This window comes from Pelodiscus sinensis, chromosome 1, assembly GCF_052426305.1.
Source record: "Pelodiscus sinensis isolate ZL-2025 chromosome 1, ASM5242630v1, whole genome shotgun sequence".
Taxonomy (NCBI): Eukaryota; Metazoa; Chordata; order Testudines; family Trionychidae; genus Pelodiscus; species Pelodiscus sinensis.
The window spans coordinates 357,285,492-357,310,229 of record NC_143052.1 but is presented as its reverse complement, the minus strand read 5'-3'; the positions used below and the strand labels follow the sequence as shown (position 1 = coordinate 357,310,229).

Genomic DNA, 24,738 nt, shown 5'->3' with positions numbered 1-24,738 from the left:
TTACAGTGGATGAGAAGCTGGAGATGAGTCAACAGGGTACCCTTGTAGCTAAACAAGCTAATAGCATAATGGACTGCATTAGTAGGAGCATTGCCAACAAAACTAGGGAAGTGATTATTCCCCTTTATTCGGCTCTAGGGAGGCCACATCTGGAGTAGTGTGTCTAGTTCTGGGGCCCCCACTATAGAAAGGATGTAGACACATTGGGAGGTTCCAGCAGAGGGTGACCAAAATGATGAGGGGACTGGAGCACATGACCTACGAGGACAGGCTGAGGGATTTGGGTTTGTTTAGTCTGCAGAAGATAAGAGTGAGGGGGGATTTGAGAGCAGCCATCAGCTTCCTGAAGGGGGGTTCTAAAGAGGCTGGAGAGAGGCTGTTCACAGTCGTGACAGATTGTAGAACAAGGAGCAATGGGCTCTAGTTACAGTGGGGGAGATCTAGGTTGGATATTAGGAAAAACTATTTCCCTAGGAGGGTGGGGAAGCACTGGGCTGGCTTCCCTAGGAAGCGGGTGGAGTCTCCTTCCCTAGAGGTTTTTAAGTTCCGTGTTGACAAAGTCCTAGCTGGGTTGATTTATTTGGGATTGGTCCTGCTTTGGGCAGGGGGCTGGACTTGATGACTCCTAAAGTCTCTTTCAGCCTTAGGATTCTATGGTTCTATAAAGATTTAGGGTTGAGATCCTAAAGTCATAAATTGACCTCGGAATGTGGCTGGTGCTTTGGAATCAGAAGAACTATTGAAATCTGATGGGATTGGTTTTCGTAACATCTCTCTACAAGGAGTGTCGCTGGTGCTGGCCCAGGATCCCTGAAATGTGGTGCCCAGAACCAGGCAGATTTAAGAGGTTTTTCTTCCTGGGAGGTTTCCATTGTACCAGGGGTGAATATTCACATAGAGAACGCGCACGACACAGTGTCAATAGACCATGGGCAAAGTGGACTGAAAACTGGTTAACTTAGAGATCTGAGAAAGCCATTGCCAACGGGCCATTGTCAGTGAATAGGGCTGTTCCTAGGGGAATTCTGCAGGGGTCCGTGCTTGGCCTGATGTTGTTCAATATTTTCATCAATGATCTGGAAGTCAATAGAAAATAGAAACTCACTGCAGGTAAATTGTGCGTCACCCAAAGCCAGGCTGAGAGGTGTAACCTTGAGGCCGGAGCCGGCACGTTGATTGAGGGGATGAAGAGGGAATGTAGGACAAACCCCTACACCAGGGCACTGAGTTATGGAGCACAAGGACCCTCAATGGGATTACGGTCATAGCGCAGACCCAATTCCTTGTGAGCTCCTAGTGCGATGCACGGGCCAAAAGGCGGATGGAATCCTAGGATGCAGAAATAGGGGAGGGGTGAGTTGGAGCATGGGGAGGATTTTCCTTCAGCACTCGGCACTGGGGAAACCAACGTTGGGCAGTCCCAGGGTTGGCAGTTCACAAGGGATGTTGTGAAACTGGACAGGCTGTGGAAAAGAGCCACCCGAATGATTAGAACCCGGGGAAAATTCTGGTCGCTGGGAGGCTGAAAGAACTTCATTGACTTATTGTAAATTGTGAAGAGGTGAGTTAAAACTTGGAGAGGCTTTCATCATGAGGGACAGCTCAGTGGTTTGAGCTTTGGCCTGCTAAACCTGGGGTTGTGTGTTCAATCCTTGAGAAGGCCATTTGGGGAAAAAATTGTCAGGGGTGGTACTTGGTTCTGGTGTGAGGGCAGGGGACTGGACTTGATGACCTTTCAAGGTCTTTTCCAGTTCTAGGAGATTGGCGATCTTCATTAATTTAATTTCTGCACGTGGCACTGGTGAAACTAAGAGCATGCAGCCCTGGGTTCGGCATTTCACAAGGGATGTTGAGAAACTGGAGAGGCTGTGGAAAAAAGCCGCACAAACGATTGGAACCCGGGGAAAATTCTAGTCACTGAGAGGCTGAAAGAACTTCATCGATCTATTGTAAATTGTGAAGATGGGCTCTTAATCTACTCGAGTAGAGCAGAAAATGACCCAATCGGGGGGAGCTAAAATCTCACATTTTGCTGTTAGTAATAAGGGCATGGAGGGTGAGTGACTAGTGGAATCAACTGCAAAGTGACACAGTGGATTCTCCAACCGCCCATCTCTGCAGATCGAGACTGAGAAGGATTTGCAGGCTGTTCTCATGCCCCCTCTAATCTCCACATCTCACAACTAGACACCACCAGTTCTCTCAGCTGTCCTTGTTACACACAGCAACAAAACAACCAAATCCACGCCCTGAGCGCTAGGACTATTTCAGCCTAAGCCCGGTGTCAGCAGCATGAGAGCAACAGCCAAATGCTCCCTTTGACTTCGATAGCAGTGCTCCAGGGGTTGGGTTGCCTGTGCTGCTGGGAGCACCCTGTTGCAGAGATATTTCATGTCCCACTGAAGCAGTGGTACGTAAGTGTTGATAATCCCTGAGGCAGATCTTCTGTCAGGTATCTAAAACATGGCTACAAGCAGAAGAGGGAAAAGTATTCCCCTTAACCTCCGAGGCTAGGACAAGAAGGCGTGGGCTTAAATTGTAGTAAGGCAGGTTTAGGATGGACTTGGGGGAAAATTTCCTGTCACGGTCGTGAAGCACTGGAATAAATTGCCCAGGAAGGTTGTGGAATCTCGATCACTGGAGATATTTAAGAGCAGAAGAAAGTTTAAAAATAACAAATACTCTTGCAGCACCTTAGAGACTAACAAAAATGTCGATGCTTTAGGGGGTGGCCGAGTTAGTCTGTACAGGATACACTTAAAAAACAAAACCTGGTCTGGTAGCACTTTATAGACAAACAAAACATGGAGATGGGATCATGAGCTTTTGTGGGCACAGCCCACTTCTTCAGATGACTGGAGTTTTAAGTTTCGGATGTGAAGACCCAAAATCAATAGGGGAGAAAGGAGAAGGAAAAAAAGAAGGGGGAGGACGGGAAACAAGGAGCAGCGGTTATGAAAAACTCAAAGGGAAAAAGAGGAAGGCAGAACAGGCAATCAGTAAGTACCTGAAGATTGGATAGTGAAAACGAAGCAGATAAGGATCAAAGTCAATAGATGGGGGGATACTAACACAGGAATCTGCATAAAGATTTGTTTGGTGTTAGGGTGTTAGGTTGGTAATCATTGGGTGTTAGGTTGGTAATCGCATTCATGGTATGTAGATGTTATTCATGGGCACAACCCACTTCTTCAGATGAATGGAGTTTAAGGGGTCCAAGTTCCCAATAAATAGCACAGAATCTAACCACACACATCACCACATCTGAGGCTCATATATCGGCACATCCACTCATGTGATCTATGCCATCAAGAGCCAGCAATGCCCCTCTGCCACGGATATTGGGCCAAACTAGACAGTCTCTGTGAGAAAGGATCAATGGACACAGAGCAGATATTCGAAAAGGCAACACACAGAAACCTGTTGGGGAACATTTTAACTTACCCGGACACTCACTAATAGATCTCAAAGTGACCATATTATTGCAAGCCAATGACAAAAAACTGCTTGAAAGGGAAGCGGCAGGGCCTAATTTCATTTACTGGAGGAGTTCTGTTGTTTTCTTTGTAGGCCCTACAAAGTTCATGTACAAGTTTGAAAGCTACAATAGAGGTTTAAACAAAGACCTTAACTGGATTCCCCGCTATCGCCCACATCCTAATGACATAAAAAGCCAAACACCAGATACTTCAGAGTCCTTACAACCCTCTCTCTCAGCTTCATTTACATGGAGACTCACTGACTATTTTTTTCCCATTTTTTTCTCCTATCTTTTCCCTCCCCATCCTCTTCCTTTCTCTGAAATTTATTTAGAACTTAGACCCTTTAAACTTCATTCATCTGAAGAAGTGGGTGGTGCCCATGAAAGCTCAAGATGTCGTCTACATTGTTGTTAGTCTCCATGGTGCTACAAGACTACTCAGATTTGTTAAAGTCTTTTTTTTTCCAGTTACAGTCTAAGATGGCTACCCGCTGAAAATTTAAGAGCAGGTTAGACAAACACCTGTCAGGGATGATCTAGATGGGGCTTCATCCTGCAATGAGGGCAGGGAACTGGACTCGATGAACTTTCTGGTCCCTTTCTCTTCTATGTTTCTATCTAATGGTGTAATCTCATCTAAAACCCTATGAATCTGTCCAAAAACAAAGTAGATCTGGCATCTGTTTTCACTTTGTTCCACTTTATGTGAAGAAGAGAACACTCCGCTCCATTGAATGTGAACATGTAACACTGCTAAAAGAAGTCTGTTTACATAACCGTATTTGGCCTGTGGAACTTCTTGCCACAGACATTATTGGATTGAAGTGCTTACGTGAAAGGGATTCACTGATGGATTGGCCACGGTTGGTGGCACTGGTCAGACCGACTTGTGTGAAGGCTTCCTGACACCTTCAGTGAGAAAACCTCGTTTCTAGCTGTTTGCACATTTTCTAAAAATTTCCCAGGTGGGGTGTCTGGTTGAGGCTGCCTGAGGCTCCAGGGCCGTTCTCTCTCAGGGTAACCCGAGCAAACTATGGGCCAGGGGCTCAGAATTCCACCTTGTCTGGAATATGAAGGAATGCCTGTCACCCCGAAGGGTCCCCATTGCCTCTGACAAGCAGCCACCTCAGGGCTGGAGGTGTCACCGGGGTTGGGCCGGGCTGCAGAGAAGAGAGGGGAGCTCCGCAACAAGGGATTCTTACCTGGGAATCCTGAGAGGAACGCGTCTTCCTCAGGCAGGCGTGTGCCCCTCCCGTCAGCCCAGAGTCTGCAGCAGCTTCCTCTGCTGAGAGCCGAGGCAGGGTGGGCGCTGGTTATAACATGGCTCTGGGCAGCCCGGTGGGGTTTGCTCAGATGCCAGAGGAGAAGTGGGACCTGAATGTAAACCAATTGTAAACCAGCCTGTCTGTGCCCCTGGGCTATTTACCCAGCTACAGACACAACGAGTAATTAAGGGACCTTCCCAGAGGTAGCTGAGAACTCCTAGACTCTGCACTGAGTCAGCAAGGAATTGTCTCCTCTGAGCATTTGTGTATTTTTAAAATTGTGCTGATTAAGAACAAAAATAACAAGGTTTAATGTGTAGCTCTCCCTGGGGTGTGATACCTTCTAAATGCCAAGAAGAGATGGGTAGATAATAGACACACAGATCTGGACACAGAAGTGTGACAGGAGACACAAGACTTTTTTGCAGAAACATGGGGCTCTCGTTAAGGTATCAAACATCAGTAACGCTCATCAGTAACCATCATGACCCTGTGCAGCCCCTTGCACTGTAGGATCTTAGAATCATACAATCATAGAGCTGGAAAAGACCTTAGGCAGTCATCAAGTCCAGCCCCCTTCCCAAGGCAGGGCCAATCCCAACTCTTGAAAAGCCCCAGTAATGTCAGTGCGTCAGTATGGACACAGTCCCATTCCATCGATAGGAAAACTGAGGCATAGTGGGATGTGAATTATCCAAGGTCACCCAGAGCAAAACAGGCCAGACGACAGAGAGAATCCAGGAGCCCTGCCTTCCCGGCCATACCCAGGCTCTGTCAGTGCTGTGGAGAGGGAAATGGACTCCCAGTCCCGTGGGGATTGGTGCTTGGGCAGGTGGCTGAGGAAAGGCTGGATGAGGAAGCCTGAGCCTGAACCATACTCTCAAGGTGAATTCCAGAACTAGCTGGGGTTTGTGAGCTCCCTGGGCCTGGGAGGTAGGAACTCCCTGACCTCACGTCTCCTCCCACCCAGAGACCTGCCAACCGGTCACAGCCATTGGCGCCTCTTCAGGGGAACACACTTAGAAAATGCAGTCCTCTGAAGAAGTGGGCTGTGCCCACAAAAACTCATGATGCCATCTACATGTTTTATTAGTGCAACCAGATAACTTGTTTTTTAAGTTTATCCTGTTCAGACTAACTCGGCTTCCCCTCTGAAGCTTTGAATCATTTTGTTTCTCTTGTCTGGACCTCTAATTTCCACATCTTTCCTGAAATGCGGTGCCCAGAACTGGACACAATACTCCAACTGAGGCCTAACCAGCGCAGAGTAGAGCGGAAGAATGACTTCTCACATTTTGCTCGCAACACTCCTGTTAATGCCTTACAAAATCATGAAACAAAAAACAGAACTATGTAGCACTTTAAAGACTAACAAGATGGTTTATTAGGTGATGAGCTGTCGTGGGCCAGACCAAAGACTGCTTCATTGGCTGCCTGGGAAGGGCCCGCATGCACAAGGAATGTGCCTTTGGGCGCTTGAAGGCGCAGTTCAGGGACCTCCTGACCAGACTCAGTGTGAGGGAACACAACATCCCCGAGGTGATCTCCGCTTGTTGTGTTCTCGACAACATCGTGGGAAGGAGGGGAGGGGTGACCGTCCTTCTGGCGTAGGAGGCAGAGGCTGGCTGGGAGGGATGGGCTGTGTGTATCCTGTGAGAGCAAAACTTCCAAAGGGAAAAGTTGCACCTCACAAGGAAACAGTAAGGAAAGTCCTTTGAAGAATTCCAAACAGAGGGAATTGGGGAATGGTCTAATTATTGTGGGAAGCTTTCCTGGTGTTTACACCCCCATTACAGAACGTGTTGCTTGATGTGAAACTGCTGCTGATATTTCTGGATACCCCCTTTGTTTTTAAAATGTTACCTTTAGGCCTGACAGGTTCTTTGTCCCAGGATCAGGCCCAATATTCAATTATTCTGAGGTTGGGATCCCAGATGGGCACAGATGCAACACTCACACTATAGGAACTCCTGAATATATGTAGTTTATTAATATATTTAACACAGTCACAAACACCCCAATTTCATAAGCTAGATAGGTTATGTCCATCAATATTTCCATACCCAGTACTCACGCTACTCCTACTAGAACAACCGAGGTGTTAGCCGTCATCTTCCTCCTCACCAGAACCTTCCCCGTCCTCACCACAGCCTCATTCTCACACCCCCAAAGACTCTGTCTCCTTCTCCTGCCGCCCCTAGGCTGGGATGCCTCTTTTATCATCTGTTATGCTGGTGATGTTATATCTGATGCGTATTCAGTAGGGGATGTTTCCTTTTCTCCTTATTTGCATTTCCTCACCTTACTAATGGTGAAGTGTCTTTTTCTATTAGGTCATTGATCTCAACTTAGTATCGTAAATGTCAGTTTGTTACCATGGGCATTTTGTGGGTTGTCTATCACAATTGATAATGAATATAACGAAGCAAGTAATTAAGGAATCCACCTGCTAACATCTGAAAGATAAGAAGGTCCTCATGTCAGGAACCAGTACATCTAGACTATCTCTGATAGATGTCTATCTAACTTGCTCTTATATATCTCCAGAGATGGAGATTCCACAACCTTCTTAGGCAATTTATTACAGGGTTTAACTATCCTGACAGCGAAGAAGTTTTTCCTAATGTCCAACCTAAACCTCCCTTGCTGCAATTTAAGTCCATTGCTTCTTGTCCTATCCTCAGAGACCAAGAAGAACAATTTTTCTCCCTCCTCTTTATAACACCTTTTTGGACACTTGAAAACTGCTATCATGTCCCATCTCAGTCTTCTCTTTTCTAAACTAAACAAGCTCAATTCTTTCAGTCTTCCCTTATAGCTCATGTTCTCTAGACCTTCCATCATTGTTGTTGCTCTTCTCTGAACCTTCTCCAATTTCTCCACATCTTTCTGGAAATGTGGTGCCCAGAACTGGACACAATACTCCAGTTGAGGCCTATCCAGCGCAGAGTAGAGCGGAAGGATGACTTCTCGTGTCTTGCTCACAACATGCCTGTTAATGCATCCCAAAGTCATGTTTGCCTTTTGTTCACAATAGTGTCATATTTGTGACTCATTTTTAGCTTGTTGTCCACTATGACCCGTAGACTCCTTTCTGCAGGACCCATTCCTAGACAAGTATCAGGGCTATCCATGTTAGTCTGAAACTACAAAAACAACGAGAAGTCCTATGGCACCTTATAGACTGAAGGGTATGTGTACACCTGCATACTCTTTCCAGAGAGAGATGCAAATGCAGCTGAGCGAAATTGCAAATGAAGAGTGGATTTGAATTTCCCACACTCCATTTGCATAATCGCGTCTGGGCATTATTTTGAAAAAAGAAACGCTGTCTAGATGTGGTTATTTCAAAAGAAAAGCCTTCTTTCAAAATGACCCTTACTCCTTATAAAATGAGGTTTAAGGGTAATTATGAAAAAAGGGTTTTCGTTCGAAATAACCGTGTCTAGATAACATTTTCCCCCCAAAATAATGCCCAGATGTGATTATGCAAATGAAGTGCGGGAAATTCAAATCCACGCTTCATTTGCAATTTCGCTCAACTGCATTTGCATTCCTCTGTCGAAAGAGGAATGCCGTGTAGACATACCCTAAAAGATTTATTGGAGCATAAGCTTTCGTGGGCAAAGACCCACTTCCTTCCTAGATAGTCACTTCCCATTCCGTATGTGTGAAACGGATTGTTCCTTCCTAAGTGGAGCACTTTGCACTTGTCCTTATTAAACGTCAACCTATTTACCTCTGACCGTTTCTCCAGTTTGTCCAGATCATTTTGAAATCTGACTCTTTCCTCCAAAGCACTTGCAACCCCTCCCAGCTTGGTATCATCTGCCAACTTAATAAGCGTACTCTCTATGCCATCATCTAAATTGTTGATGAAGCTATTGAACAGAACTGGCTGTGGCACAGGTAAAGCCGGGGTATCTAAGGGGATTTGGTTGCTGGCCAGAGGGCAGCTGAACTACTCTGTGTAAATGGTTTGGTGCTTTATAGAGGAGGACCTGCCGTCTTGAGCTGTAAGTTGCCCTGGTTCTAAGCAATTTGCCCAAATTTGACCTTCTCAATGGTGCCCCCAGACCAGCCTGTTACATGACGTGAGGTTACAACTGATAAGCAGCTAACAAAGTCACGGTGCAGGGACTAGACCCTTGAACTGGGATCCTGTATTGTTAGGGAAATCGAGGTACTATGAACCGTCTGTGGTTATTTACATTTTGTCAAATGTAGACCATATGCTCTGACGGTTACTGGATGTTGCTACAGCTGTGGCCAGAAAGATTAAGAGGAAATTCTTACTTTTCAATGAAAATTGTATAAGAATTTCATTTTCTATACTTTGTTTGCAATGTGTTATAAGCTGCCTGTGTAACCCATGCACTTAATCGGGGGCGATCTCTTTAAGAGACCCTTGTGGGGTAGATAGGAGTGAGTTGAGTGTTACTGTTGCAGGGCAGATTCAGCCTCCACCCAGAAGCTTCTGGAGTTGGGTCCAGTAATTTGGGGTCAGACGTCATGAGCAAGCAGGCAGGGCAGATGCTTTTCTATGGCTTGTGTGAGCTGGAAGAAGCTAAGCCAGGAGCAGAGAACTGGCTGCTGCTCCTCATTCTGCAGCACTTGGCAGCAGGTTGTTGTTAACCCTGCACCAGCGATCACGGGCAATGCTACTTAGAGCTACGAGAACCTGGGAGGGGCAATAACATGTGTTAATTGTTGGCTTTAAATGCTGTTTTGATTGTCGTCAAACTGGTCTAGTTCACTTTCTCAGTCCGTGGGGTTCTTCATCTCCTCGGTAAATGTAGCAACGGGGAAAAGAGTCGTTTCTACTCTGTTGTTCTCAGGGTTTTTTTGTATTTTCTTGTAACAGGGTTTCTTGAAGTCTGTTCACTTGGGAGCTAACTGACTAGTTAATCAGTGAGCTGCCTGCCTAGCAGTGACCATAGCAGAGGAAAAGTCTGCCTGGACTCCAACTGAGGATTCCCTACCAGCAAGTGTAGAGAGAGAGTTCAGACTCAGCATATGGTACAGATTTGATATCATGGGCTTAAACGGAGACATCGGTGAACCAAATCTAAGCTCCTGAGAACTCTCAGTCTTTTCTTATTGGCTGTGTCTAGACTGGCCAGTTTTCCCGGAAAATCAGCCGCTTTTCTGGAAAAACTTGCCAGCTGTCTACACTGGACGCTTGAATTTCTGCAAAAGCACTGACTTCTTACTGTAAGAAATCAGTGCTTTTTGTGGAAATACTATGCTGCTCCCGTTCGGGCAAAAGTCCCTTTTGCACAAAAGGGCCAGTGTAGACAGCTGAGATTTGTTTTGCGCAAAAAAGCCCCAATCACAAAAATGGCGATCGGGGCTTTTTTGCGCAAAAGTGCGTCTAGATTGGCCACGGACGCTTTTCCGCAAAAAGTGCTTTTGCGGAAAAGCGTCCGTGCCAATCTAGACGCTCTTTTCTGAAAATGCTTTTAACGGAAAACTTTTCCGTTAAAAACATTTCTGGAAAATCATGCCAGTCTAGACACAGCCACTGTGTTTGAGTGGACGGAACTGTTCAAATTTCACTTTCAGTTGTCTCTTTACGTATGTTTACTGTAATTATAGATATTATTTGCTGGCTATAAAATACCTGTGTTCTGTTGTAAGAATTAGATTATTGGTTTCGTCATAAGATTTCTATAAAGTTATTTAATTCAATTCATTATTTTAGTTTCTTTGGGAACTTGAATATAGGGAGGCTGACCCTCGGCAATCCTTGCTAAACTTCTTTTGTCTGAACTCTGGGTCTCCAGTACTGCTTTGGATGTGGGGGTTTCTTTAGACACTGGAGAAGGGCAGTGAAGTCTGGCCCAGCCAAGGTTGTACCTACAAACTTCGTTATGTATAATTAACTAATGTTATGTGATGAAGACATGCAGCAGAGTTAATATTCTCCTATATTTAACTCAAAAACCCACCGGATGAGGTAAAACATGGGTGTGATTTATTAAGTACAGCACGACAGGTTGCAAGTGATAAGAAGTGACAGGAATCCGGTCAAAGCTGGTTACCTAAGGGATCAAACAAATTCACCATCTATGACATGGGACTTGCACCAACAGTGTCTCTCCCTGGCTGATGACACAGGCAGGCTCACAAGTTCCTGAGGCAGCGGCTCCATCCACGCTGCAGGCCATGTTCCCCTCTCCCACTCAACTTCCTTCGTCCCCCAGAGCTTCGTTCGTGCTCTGAATTGTGGGGGGCACAGACAAGTGATGATGTCACCCCCCATCTTCTACCGTCTCTGCCAGCTGGCTGCAAATTCTGTTCTTGAGGCACGAGGGTTCCACCCTTTGGCCAAACCTTCTCCATTTTCTCCAAGCTCCCTCTGAGGAGACTTCCTTCCATCTTCCCTGCATGACGCTGACACTGTCTAGAGATGGCGTTGTCCTACCTTAGTGGACCCCTACTTCCGTGACTCACACAGAGCAAGACTTCCCACTCAGTTGGCTTCTTTATCTGCATGACAGGAAAGGTTGCCAGCTACTTGGCATTGAACAGGACAGTCTCACTGAAAAGGAGACCAGTCTTTGTTGGGGTCTCTAAAGGCAGATGGGAGGCGTAGGGTCATGGACCCAGGACTGTCCTATTCAGATGCTGCCATCCAGGCAGGCAGGTACCTGGCCAGGCTGCAGAAGCTCCTCTCCAACCCCAGAGCAGAGGGAACCCAGCTGCAGCAGGGATGGAGGTGGGGAAGATCCAGCCAGTGACAGGAGGAAGGGGCAAAAGGGGCAGGGGCACATTGGACTAGCTGGGGCAGAGGTAGGGGCTATGGGGAAAGAAGCAAGCCAGGACACAGGGCCTGGGGAATAGGTGGGTGGGGACAGAGCCCTGGGCACCAGCGGCTGACAATGTGAAGGACTGTAACCCTGAGAGTTACGGAGCCATAGCAGACTGATTCAGCCATGGGTCACCCTGATCCAGCAGAATAAGGGAAGGATACAACATCGGTCTGACTGCAAAGGTTGTGATTTAGGGAAGGGGCCCAGCACCATCTTACCACTCGGTGAAGCAAGGAGCTTGGTCTGAAAGCCACAGCCCTAGGAGAAAACTTTAAACTGTTTCTGAGAAATGAGCCAGAGCAGCCTGCCCCAGATCTGTTTGGTCTTCACCCCGTAGATGATGGGGTTTAGCATAGGGGACAGCAGGAGGTACATGCTGCCAATGAGAACATGGACATGCAGGGGAAAGTTCTGTCCAAAACGGTACATGAGGGCAGAGAAAACAGTTGGAATGTAAAAAATTACAATGGCGCAGAGATGTGAACCACAAGTCCAAAAAGTCTTGAATCGGGCTTCCTTGGTGGGGAGGCTGAAGATGGCCCTGAGGATCTGCATGTAGGAAATGGCAATAAATACCAAATCCAGACCCAACATGCAAAACAGCACAAAGAGCCCGTAGTAGCTACTGACGCGGGTGTCGCCACAGGCCAGCTTCACCACAGCCATGTGGGCGCAAAAGGAATGAGAGATGATGTTGGTTCTGCAATATGACCATTGCCTCACCAGCAAGGGGTAGGGCAAAACAACTACGCTACTGCGCAGCACCACAGCCAGGCTTATCTTGGCCAACACAGGGTTTGTCAGGATGGTGGAATGTCTCAGGGGATGGCAGATGGCCACGTAGCGATCCAACGCCATGGCTGCCAATATCCCAGACTCGATCACTGAGAAGCACTGAACGAAGTACAGCTGGGCGAGACAGGCACTGAAACTGATCTCCCTGGAATTGAACCAGAAGATGCTCAGCATCTTGGGCAGGGTGGATGTGGTCAGAAGCAAGTCGGTGATGGCCAGTATGCAGAGGAAATAGTACATGGGCTCATGGAGGCTCGGCTCTGTCTTTACAATGAACAGGATGGTGAGGTTCCCCAAGATGACTATGGCATAGATGGCACAGAAGGGAATGGAGATCCATACATGGGCCTCCTGCAGGCCAGGAATGCCCAGCAGGATGAAGGTGGAGGGGTTGGTGAAGTCAGTTGCGTTGGAATATGACATGGAGCAGGGGAGAAAGGATCCGAAGATGAGGCTGGATGGTGTCTCCTTCATATACCGTATGTTCCCTTGACTCACTTTATATGCCCAGACTCTACGGTGCAGTTCACAGTACCTGGATGGAGAGATGATGTTAACAAGAGACATCACATGCACTACAGGAAACTCTTTTCATGGGTGAAGCACATTCCCTGCACAGTAAAAAGACATTTTCATTATTCGGAGATATGATTCATTAACCGCTGACCCTACTAATGACAATGACATATTTTATGTGTCAGTATTTACTATACAGAATCATGTGGGAAAATGTAACATGTGCCAGAGGGTAACAGGGCTGTGGATTCATGTTTTCAATCATTGCCCCTTACTGAAAAGAAACCCTGAAGAGACATTCATGTCATACAGATTCCCCATTGACCCGGTTTCTCAAAATATGAGAATGGGGAAAAAAATACAAATCTTTGACAAGTTAAGTGCCAGGGAAAACCCTCCAATTAGAACACACTTCAGGGGAAAGTTCTGGCTGTTAGTGATAGCAGTGTTACGCAAATAGCATTCAAAGCAAACACAATCTTCAGATACCCCTGTGATGCTCTTGGATTGTAATTGGAACATGCAGAGCACTGCTAACTCTACTACTATACATTGCAAATAAATCTAGCACAAAGTCTGCCAGTGAGATGTCTCCCAAGAGCTCATGGTTGGCTGGTTATGGGTGTCTTATCTGTTATGCATATCCTGGTTATGATTATACCATTTGAATGTTATGCAAATATTATGCATATATATGTCCTTCATTATACAAACTTTAGCTGTGGGTCTGTGTGTCAGAGGTAACCTCCCGGAGTAGCACCCACAGGATCATTAGCCAGTGTGTTGGGAAAGTCTAGTTATGTTTATAAGTTCTTCAAGAAACATTCAATGGATAATGGAGCCTGGGAGGCAGCCAACTCGCCCTAACTCTTTCCTGCAAACTCTCTGTCTGGAGAGTGGGTCCGAGCGTCCACCCACGGAGAAAGCAGCCAAGCACGTGGAAGCCACATACCCACTGGGTGTGGGTCACTGCCCATGGGGTGGCACTGAGGTCACTTCCAGAGAGATAAGAATGAGTCAGTTCTACAGCCTCAGCCTCATGCACTGCAGTCTCAGGGTCCGTTCTGCCTATTGGTGTTACCCGTGGAAAGTGACTTACTCTTGTGCCTCCAAACCCCACCTTGGAATGTGCTTTGCACAGTGAGCACAATGGGATTCCCACCCCAAGGCTGAGGATACGTAAAGCGCCCTGGAAATCCCTCCTTTTGCCTTGGATCGTGCTCCTCACCTCTACAGAATCCGCCCTGAAGCTTTGAACAAAGGACTGTCCACCAATCCCAGTTGCCCCGGGAACAGGACTTAAGCCAGCAGCTTATCCCATCCCTGCTACAAGCCTGCACCAAGATCTTTCCAATTGGTGACTGTAATTGACTCCTTCACGAATTATAGCTTTCTTTCTTTCTTTCTTTCTTTCTTTCTTTCTTTCTTTCTTTCTTTCTTTCTTTCTTTCTTTCTTTCTTTCTTTCTTTCTTTCTTTCTTTCTTTCTTTCTTTCTTTCTTTCTTTCTTTCCCTTTAGATAAAGATTTAGAATTGAGATCCTAAAGGCTCCAGCAGGTTTGTGGGAAAGTCATAAATTGACCTCAGAATGTGGCTGGTGCTTTGGAATCAGAAGAACTTTTTTAATCTGATGGGATTGGTTTTCGTAACATCTCATCTTTACAAGGAGTGTCGTTGGTGCTGCCCCAGAATACCTGAAATGTGGTGCCCAGAACCAGGCAAATTCAACAGATTTTTTGTCCTGGGAGGGTTCCACTGTACTAGGGATGAATATTCACACAGAGAATGCGCACTGCACAGTGCCAATAGAGCACGGGCAAAGTGGACTGAAAACTGGTTAACTGAGAGATCTGAGAAAGCCATTGCCAATGGGCCACTGTCAGTGAATGGGGCTGTTCCTAGGGGAGTTCGGCAGGGGTCCGTGCTTGGCCTAATGTTGTTCAATATTTTCATCAATTATCCGGAAGTCAATAGAAAATAGAAACTCACTGCAGATAAATTGTGGGTGACCCAAAGCCAGGCTCAGTGGTGTAACGTTGAGGCCGGGGCTGGCAAATTGACTGAGGGGATGAACTGAGAATACAGGACAAACACACGGACCAGGGCATTGAGTTACGGAACACAGGGACCCTAAATGGGATTGGTGTCACAGTGCAGACCCAATTCCTTGTGAGCTCCTAGTGCGATGCCTGGGCCAAAGGGCGGATACAATCCTAGGATGCAGAAACAGGGGAGGGGTGAGTTGGAGCATGGGGAGAATTTTCCCTCTGCACTTGGTACTAGGGAAACCAACCTTGGGCAGTCCCGGGGTCGGCATTTCACAAGGGATGTTGAGAAACTGGACAGGCTGTGGAAAAGAGCCACCCGAATGATTAGAAACCATGGAAAATTCTGGTCACTGAGAGGCTGAAAGAACTTCATCGATCTATCGTAAATTGTGAAGATGGGTGAGTGACTAGTGGAACCAAGTGCAATGGGACGTGGTGGGATGTCCAACCGCCCGTCTCTGGACATCCAGACCGAGAAGGATTTGCAGGCTGCTCTCATGCCTCCCTTAATCTCCACATCTCACAACGAGACACCACCAGTTCCCTCAGCTGTCCTTGTTACACACAGCAACAAAACAACCAAATCCACACCCTGAGTGCTAGGACTATTTCAGCCTCACTCTGGTGTCAGCAACATGAGAGCAACAGCCTAATGCTCCCCTTGATCTCGTTAGCAGCGCTCCGGGGGTTGATTTGCCTGTGCTGTTGGGAGCACACTGCTATCAAGATGGGTCCTGTCTCCACTGAAGCGGTGGCATTTAAGGGTCGATAATCCCTGAGGCAGATCTTCTGTCAGGTATCTAAAACATGGTTATAATCAGGAGAGGGAGAAGTATTCCCCTTAACCTCTGAGGCTAGGAGAAGAAGCCATGGGCTCAAATTGCAGGAAGGCAGGTTTAGGTTGGGCATTAGGAAAAACTTCCCACCCGTCGGGGTGATGAAATACTGCAATCAAATGCCCAGGAAGATTGTGGAATCTCCATCATGAGAGACATTTAAGAGCAGAAGACAGTATAAAAATAATAAATACCCTTACAGAACCTTAGAGACCAACAAAAATGTAGATGCTTCAGGGGGTGGCTGAGTTAGTCTGTACAGGATACACTTAAAAAACAAAAACTGGTCTGGTAGCACTTTATAGTGAAAACAAAGCAGATAAGGATTAAAGTCAATAGATGGGGGGATACTAACACAGGAATCTGCATAAAGATTTGTTTGCACCTTCATTGGATGTTAGGATGGTAATTGCATTCATGGTATGTAGATGTTAATCATGGGCACAACCCACTTCTTCAGATGAATGGAGTTTAAGGGGTCCAAGTTCCCAATAAATAGCACAGGACCTAACCACATACACCACCACATCAGAGGCTCATATAACTGCACATTCACCCATGTGATCTATGCCATCAAGTGCCACCAATGCCCCTGTGCCACGGATATTGGCCAAACTGGACAGTCTCTATGAGAAAGGATTAATGGACACAGAACAGATATTCGAAAAGGCAACGCACAGAAACCTGTTGGGGAACATTTTAACTTACCTGGACACTCACTAATAGATCTCAAAGTGACAGTATTATTGAAAGCCAATTAAAAAAAACCTGCTTGAAAGGGAAGCGGCAGGGCCTAATTTCATTTACAGGAGGAGTTTTGTTGTTTTCTTTGTAGGCCCTACAAAGTTCATGTACAAGTTTGAAAGCTACAATAGAGGTTCAAACAAAGACCTTAACTGAATTACCCTCTATATCCCACATCCTAATGACATAAAAGGACAAACAGCAGGTTCTTCACAGTCCTTACAACCCTCTCTATCAGCTTCATTTTCATAGAGACTCATTGACTATTCTTTCCCCATTTTTTTCTCCAACCTTTTCCCTCCTCATCCCCTTCCTTTCTCTGTTCTTTATTTAGAACTTAGACCCGTTAAATTTCATTCATCTGAAGAAGTAAGTGGTGCCCATGAAAGCTCAAGATACCATCTCCATTTTTGTTAGTCTCTAATGTGCTGCAAGACGACGCATAATTTTTAAAGTCTTTTTTTTCAGTTACAGATTAAGATGGCTACCCCGCTGAAAATTTTAGAGCAGGTTAGTCAACCAGCTGTCAGGGATGATCTAGACGGGGCTTGGTCCAGCCGTAACGGCAGGGAACTGGACTCGATGACCTTTCTGGTCCCTTTCTCCTATGTTTCCATCTAATGGTGTAATCTCATCTAAAACCCTATGAATCTGTCCATAAACAAAGTAGATCTGGCATTTGTTTTTACTTTGTCCCACCCCACATGAACAAGGGAACACTCCACTCTATTGAATGTGAACATGTAACACTGCTAAAAGAAGTCTATTTACATAACCGTATTTGGCCTGTGGAACTCCATGCCACAGACATTTTTGGATTGAAGTGCTTAGCTGAAAGGGATTCACTGATGGCCTGGCCATGGCTGGTGGCACTGGTCAGACCGACTTGTGTGAAGGCTTCCTGACACCTTCAATAAGAAAACTTAAATTCCAGCTGTTTGCACATTTTCCAAAAGTTTCCCAGGTGGGGTGTCTGATTGAGGCTGCCTGATGCTCCAAGCCCCAGGTCCCTAGTGCCCCTGACTAGCAGCTACCTCAGAGCCGGGTGGGCCAAGCTGCAGAGAAGAGAGAGGAGCTCCTCAGCAAAGGATTCTTACCTGGGAATCCTGAGATGGACGCGTCTTCCTCTGGCAGGCATGTGCCCCTCCCGTCAGCCCGGCATCTGCAGCAGCTTCCTCTGCAAAGAGCTGAGGCAGGGTGGGCGCTGGTTATAACACGGCTCTTGGCAGCCCGGTGGGGTTTGATCGGACACTGGGGAGAAGTGGGACCCGATTGTAAACCGGCTGGAGACCAGCCTATCTGTGCCCCTGGGCTATTTATCCAGCTGTAGGCATAACGAGTAATTAAGGGACCTTCCCAAGGGATAAGAGATCTCTTGGGCTCTGGGCCGAGTCATGGAGTAATTGTCTGCTCTGAGCATTTGTGTGTTTTTAAAATTGTGCTGATTAGGAAAAAAAATAACAAGGTTTAATGTGTAGGTCTCCCTGGAGTGTGATGCCATGTAAATGCCAAGAAGAGATGGGTAGATAATAGAGACCCAGATCTGGACACAGAAGTGTGACAGGAGACACTGGACTTTGTGGGCACATGTGGGTCTTGTTAAGATGTCACACATCAGTACCGCTCATCAGGAACCAGCATGATCCTGTGCAGCCCCTTCCAAAGAAGGATCTTAGAATCATAGAATCAAAGAGCTGGAAGACACCTCAGGAGGCCATCAAGTCCAGCCCCTTCCCAAGGCAGAACCAATCCCAAGTCTTGAGAAGCCCAGTATGTCAGTATGAACATAGCCCCACGTTCACACAGCCCTGCTGGGGGCAGGGCGGGGAATGGGCTTGTCCTGGGGTGTTTTTTGGGGAGGGCTCGGCGACCTGCAAAGGGCTCAGGCACCCCCTCTGATTCTCTGTTTTGGATCTTTGTTTGCCTCCTTCTGTGGGTGGGCCATAAACACCAGCCTGCTGCACAGGGTCATCCATATGGGAGCCCCGGAGCCCCATTGTGGCTGGATTTTCCTCCCAGGACTTCTCCAACTGCGGGCAGGGCTCTTGATGGAACCACATCCTCATCTGTGCCCCCAACCACGGGGCAGCACAGTATATAAATCGCAAGGGATACTTTTCTACGGTCCTGCAGGCCCTGGTGGGTCACAGAGGACAGTTCACGGACATTTTCATTGGCGGGTCAGGGAAGGTGCAAGATGCCCATGTCTTCCTTAACTCCAGCCTCTACCACAAGCTGGAAGCTGTCACTTTCTTACCCCGAACACAACATCAGGGTCAGGGATATTGAGATGCCACTGTGCATCAGGGGGACGTGGTCTGATGAAGCCATAAAGCAACTACCTGAACCAGTCTAAGGACTGCTTCATTGACTGCCTGGGAAGGGCCCGCATGCACGGGGAATGCGCCTTTGGGCACTTGACGGCGCAGTTCAGGTGCCTCCTGACCAGCCTCAACGTGCTGGAACACAAAATCCCCGAGGTGATCATCGTGGTAGGAGCGGGGGGTGACCATCCTTCCGGGGTGGGAGGCAGGGGCTGGCTGGGAGGGATGGGCTGTGTGTATCCTGTGAGAGCAAAACATCCAAAGGGAAAAGTTGCACCTCACAAGGGAACAGTAAGGAAAGTTCTTTGAAGAATTCCAAGCAGATGAAAGTAGGGGAATGGCCCAGCTCTTGCGGGAAGCTTTCCTGCTGTTTACACCACACATTACGGAAAGTGTTGCCTGATTGGAGACTGCTGATGATATTTTCGGATACCCCCTTCGTTTTTTACATTTTTCCTTTAGTGCTGACAGGTTCTTTGTCCCAGGATCAGGCCCAATATTCAATTATTCTGTGGTTGGGAACCCTGATGGGTACAGCTGCAACACTCACACTATACAAACTCCTGAATATATGTAGTTTATTAACATATTTAACACAGTCACAAACACCCCAATTTCATAAGCTAAATAGGTTATGTCCATCAATATTTCCATACCCAGTACTCACACCACTCCTACTAGAACAACCGAGGTGTTAGCCGTCATCTTCCTCCTCACCAAAACCTTCCCCGTCCTCACCACAGCCTCATTCTCACACCCCCAAAGACTCTGTCTCCTTCTCCTGCCCTGAGGCTGGGATGCCTCTTTTATCATCTGTTATTCTGGTGGTGTTATGTCGGATGCGTATTCAGCAGGGGATGTTTCCTTTTCTCCTTATTTGTATTTCCTCACCTTACTAATGGTGAAGTGTCTTTTTCTATTAGGTCATTGATCTCAACTTAGGATTGTAAGCGTTAGTTGGTTACCATGGGCATTTTGTGGTTGTCTGTCATATTTGATAATGAAGATAATGAAGCAAATAATAAAGGAATAAGTCTGCAAACATCTGGAAGATAAGATCCTCATGGCAGGACCCAGTACCATCCAGATTATCTCTGATAGATGTCTATCTAACTTGCTCTTAAATATCTCCAGAGATGGAGATTCCATAACCTCCCTAGGCATCTTATGCCAGTGTTTACCCACCCTGACAGTGAGGAAGTTTTTCTTAATGTCCAGCCTAAACCTCCCTTGCTGCAGTCTAAGCCCATTGCTTATTGTTCTATCCTCAGAGGCCAAGGAGAACAATTTTTCTCCCTCCTCCTTATAACACCCTTTTGGACACTTGAGGACCACTATTATGTCCCCTCTCAGTCTTCTCTTTTCTAATCTAAAGAAGCCCAGTTCTTTCAGTCTTCCCTAATAGCTCATGTTTTCTAGACCTTTAATCATTCTTGTTGCTCTTCTCTGGACCCTCTCCAATTTTTCCACATCTTTCTTGAAATGTGGTGCCCACAGCTGGACACCAGACTCCAAGGATACGTCTAAACTACATGGCTCTGTCGACGGAGCCATGTAGATTTTTTGTTTTGGCAAAGTCAAATGGAGCCGCGATTTAAATGATCGCGGCTTTATTTAAATTTACATGGCTGCCGCGCTGAGCCGACAAACAGCTGATCAGCTGTTTGTCGCTCAGCGCACTAGTCTGGATGCTCCCCAGCCTGTTATATGACCTGAGATTAGAACTGATGAGCAGCTAACAAATTCATGGTGCAGGGGCTAGACCCTTGAACTGGGATCCTGTATTGTTAGGGAAATGGAGTTAATACAAACAGTCTGTGGTTATTTATATATTGTCAGATGTAGACCATATGCTCAGATGGATACTGGATGTTGCTACAACTGTGGCCTGAAAGATTAAAAGGAAATTCTGACTTTTACATGAAACGTGTATAAGAATTTCATTTTCTATACTTTGTTTGCAATGTGTTATAAGCTGCCTGAAAGCTTCGTTATGTATAATTAACTAACGTTTAAGGGAAGAAGACATGCAGCAAGCCGAGCTAAGATTCTCCTATATTTAACTCAAAACCCCACTGGGTGAGATAAAATATGCGTCTGATTTATTAAGTACAACACGACAGATTGCGAGTGATAAGAAGTGACAGGAATCTGGTCAAAGCTGGTTACCTAAGGGATCAAACAAACTCACAATCTATGACATGGGACTTGCACCAACAGTGTCTCTCCCTGGCTGATGACACAGGCAGGCTCACAAGTTCCTGAGGTGGCAGCTCCATCCGCACTGCAGCCTGTGTTCCCCTCCCCCACCCAACGTCCTTCATCTCCCAGAGCTTCTTTCGGGCTCTGAGTTGTGGGAGGAGCAGACAAGTGACAATGACACCCCCCGTCTTCTACCGTATCTGCCAGCTGGCTGGAAATTCTCTTCTTGAGGCACAAGGGTTCCACCCTTTGGCCAAACCTTCTCTGTTTTCTCCAAGCTCCCTCTGAGGAGTCTGTTTTCACGAGGAGTAACGGTAGTTCGAACTAGGAAGCCTATGATCTTTGAAAAATCATGTACGAGGCGTACAGATAGTTCGGAATAACTACATAGTTCGAACCATCTAGCCCGTGCCGCGTGTAGCCGCGCGGCACGGGGTTCGAACAAGCCGGCTTTTAAAAATGGCGGAGCCGGCTTTATGCTAATGAAGCCCGGGAAATTCAAATCCCAGGCTTCATTAGCAAGTTCGGTATGCATACATTACCCCCCTAGTTCGAACTAGGGGGGTAGTGTAGACATACCCCCTGAGAGTTACGGAGCCATACGCAGACTGATTCCACCATGGGTCACCCTGATCCAGCACAGTAAGGGAAGGACACAACATCTGTCTGACTGCAAAGGTTGTGATTCAGGGAAGGGGCTTCAACACCATGTTACCACCAAGGAAAGCAAGGAGCTTGGTCTGAAAGCCACAGCCCTAGGAGAAAACGTTAGACTGCTTCTGAGTAATGAGCCAAAGCAGCCTCCCCCGAACCTGTTTGGTCTTCACCCCGTAGATGATGGGGTTGAGCATGGGGGGCAGCAGGAGGTACATGTTGCCAATGAGAACATGGACATGCAGAGGAAAGTTCTGTCCAAAACGGTACACGAGGGAGGAGAAAACAGTTGGGATGTAAAAGATTACGATGGCGCAGAGATGTGAACCACAAGTCCAAAAAGTCTTGAATCGGGCCTCCTTTGTGGGGAGGCTGAAGATGGCCCTGAGGATCTGCATGTAGGAAATTGCAATAAATATCGCATCCAGACCCAACACACAAAACAGCACAAAGAGCCCGTAGGAACTACTGATGCGGGTGTCGCCACAGGCCAGCTTCACCACAGCCATGTGGGCGCAAAAGGAATGAGAGATGATGTTGGTTCTGCAATATGACCATTGCCTCAGCAGGAAGGGAAAGGGCAGTGACTCTATGCCACTTCGCAGCACCACGGCCAGGCCAATCTTGGCCACCACAGCGTGTGTCAGGATGATGGAATGTCTCAGGGGATGACAGATGGCCACGTAGCGATCCAACGCCATGGCTGCCAATATCCCAGACTCTATCGCTGAGAAGCACTGAACGAAGTACAGCTGGGTGAGACAGGCACTGAAACTGATCTCCCTGGAATTGACCCAGAAGATGCTCAGCATCTTGGGCAGGGTGGACGTGGTCAACAGAAGGTCGGTGACAGCCAGCATGCAGAGGAAATAGTACATGGGCTCATGGAGGCTCAGCTCTGTCTTCACAATGAACAGGATGGTGAAGTTCCCTAAGATGACTATAGCATAGATAGCTGAGAACGGGATGGAGATCCAGCCATGGGCCACCTCCAGGCCAGGAATGCCGAGCAGGATGAAGGTGGAGGGGTTGGTGAAATCGGTTGCGTTGGAATATGACATGGAGCAGGGGAGAAAGGATCCGAAGATGAGGCTGGATGGTGTCTCCTTCATATACCGTATGTTCCCTTGACTCACTTTATATGCCCAGACTCTACGGTGCAGTTCACAGTACCTGGATGGAGAGATGATGTTAACAAGAGACATCACATGCACTACAGGAAACTCTTTTCATGGGTGAAGCACATTCCCTGCACAGTAAAAAGACATTTTCATTATTCAGAGATATGATTCATTAACCGCTGACCATACTAATGACAATGCCATATTTTATGTGTCAGTATTTCCTATACAGAATCATGTGGGAAAATGTAACATGTGCCAGAGGGTAACAGGGCTGTGGATTCATGTTTTCAATCATTGCCCCTTACTGAAAAGAAACCCTGAAGAGACATTCATGTCGTACAGATTCCCCATTGACCCGGTTTCTCAAAATATGAGAATGGGGAAAAAAATACAAATCTTTGACAAGTCAAGTGCCAGGGAAAACCCTCCAATTAGAACACACTTCAGGGGAAAGTCCTGGCTGTTAGTGATAGCAGTGTTACGCAAATAGCATTCAAAGCACACACAATCTTCAGATACCCCTGTGATGCTCTTGGATTGTAATTGGAACATGCAGAGCACTGCTAACTCTACTACTATACATTGCAAATAAATCTAGCACAAAGTCTGCCAGTGAGATGTCTCCCAAGAGCTCATGGTTGGCTGGTTATGGGTGTCCTATCTGTGTTATGCATATCCTGGTTATGGTTATACCATTTGAATGTTATGCAAATATTATGCATATTTAAGTCCTTGATGATACAGACCTTAGCTGTGGGTCTGTGTGTCAGAGGTTACCTCCTGGAGTAGCACCCACAGGATCATTAGCCAGTGTGTTGGGAAAGTCTAGTCAGGTTTATCGGTTCTTCAAGAAACATTAAAGGGACAATGGAGGTTGGGAGGCAGCCAACTCAACTGAACACTTTCCAGCAAACCTTTAGTTTGGAGTGTGGTCCAAGGCTTCCCCTCACAGAGAACAGAGCCAAGCACATAGAAGGCACACACCCATTAGGTGTGATTCACTGTCCATGGGGTGGCACTGAGGTCACTTCCAGAGAGATAAGAATGAGTCTGTTCTACTGCCTCAGCCTCATGCACTGCAGTCTCAGGGTCCATTCTGCCTATTGGTGTTATCCGTGGAAACTGACTTACTCTTGTGCCTCCGAACCCCACCTTGGGATGTGCTTTGCACAGTGAGCACAATGGGATTCCCTCCCCATGGCTGAGGGTACGAAAAGCGCCCTGGAAATCCCTCCATTTGTCTTGGATCCTGCTCCTCACCTCTACAGGATCCGTCCTGAAGCTTTGAACAAAGGACTGTCCACCAATCCAGTTGCCCCGGGAACAGGACTTAAGCCAGCGGCTTATCCCATCCCTGCTACAAGCCTGCACCGAGATCTTTGCAATTGGTGACTGTAATTGACTCCTTCACCAATTATAGCTTTCTTTCTTTCTTTCTTTCTTTCTTTCTTTCTTTCTTTCTTTCTTTCTTTCTTTCTTTCTTTCTTTCTTTCTTTCTTTCTTTCTTTCTTTCTTTCTTTCTTTCTTTCTTTCTTTCTTTCCCTTTACATAAAGATTTAGGGTTGAGATCCTAAAGGCTCCAGCAGGTTTGTGGGAAAGTCATAAATTGACCTCGGAATGTGGCTGGTGCTTTGGAATCAGAAGAACTTTTTTAATCTGATGGGATTGGTTTTCGTAACATCTCATCTTTACAAGGAGTGTCGTTGGTGCTGCTCCAGAATACCTGAAATGTGGTGCCCAGAACCAGGCAAATTCAACAGATTTTTTGTCCTGGGAGGGTTCCACTGTACAAGGGATGAATATTCACATAGAGAATGCGCACTGCACAGTGCCAATAGAGCATGGGCAAAGTGGACTGAAAACTGGTTAACTGAGAGATCTGAGAAAGCCATTGCCAATGGGCCACTGTCAGTGAATGGGGCTGTTCCTAGGGGAG

General features: G+C 46.7%; 2 protein-coding genes across 2 annotated transcripts; both read right to left on the bottom strand.

The window, feature by feature from the left end:
* Positions 1 to 11,819: 11,819 nt before the first annotated feature.
* Positions 11,820 to 12,779, bottom strand: LOC102453475 (olfactory receptor 52K2-like). Its single transcript, XM_006113782.5, has one exon. The coding sequence runs from the start codon at positions 12,777 to 12,779 to the stop codon at positions 11,820 to 11,822; it is 960 nt and encodes a 319-aa protein (XP_006113844.4).
* Positions 12,780 to 21,779: 9,000 nt separating this feature from the next.
* Positions 21,780 to 22,739, bottom strand: LOC142818306 (olfactory receptor 52M1-like). The gene has a single exon (XM_075897147.2). The coding sequence runs from the start codon at positions 22,737 to 22,739 to the stop codon at positions 21,780 to 21,782; it is 960 nt and encodes a 319-aa protein (XP_075753262.2).
* Between the last annotated feature and the right edge of the window lie 1,999 nt (positions 22,740 to 24,738).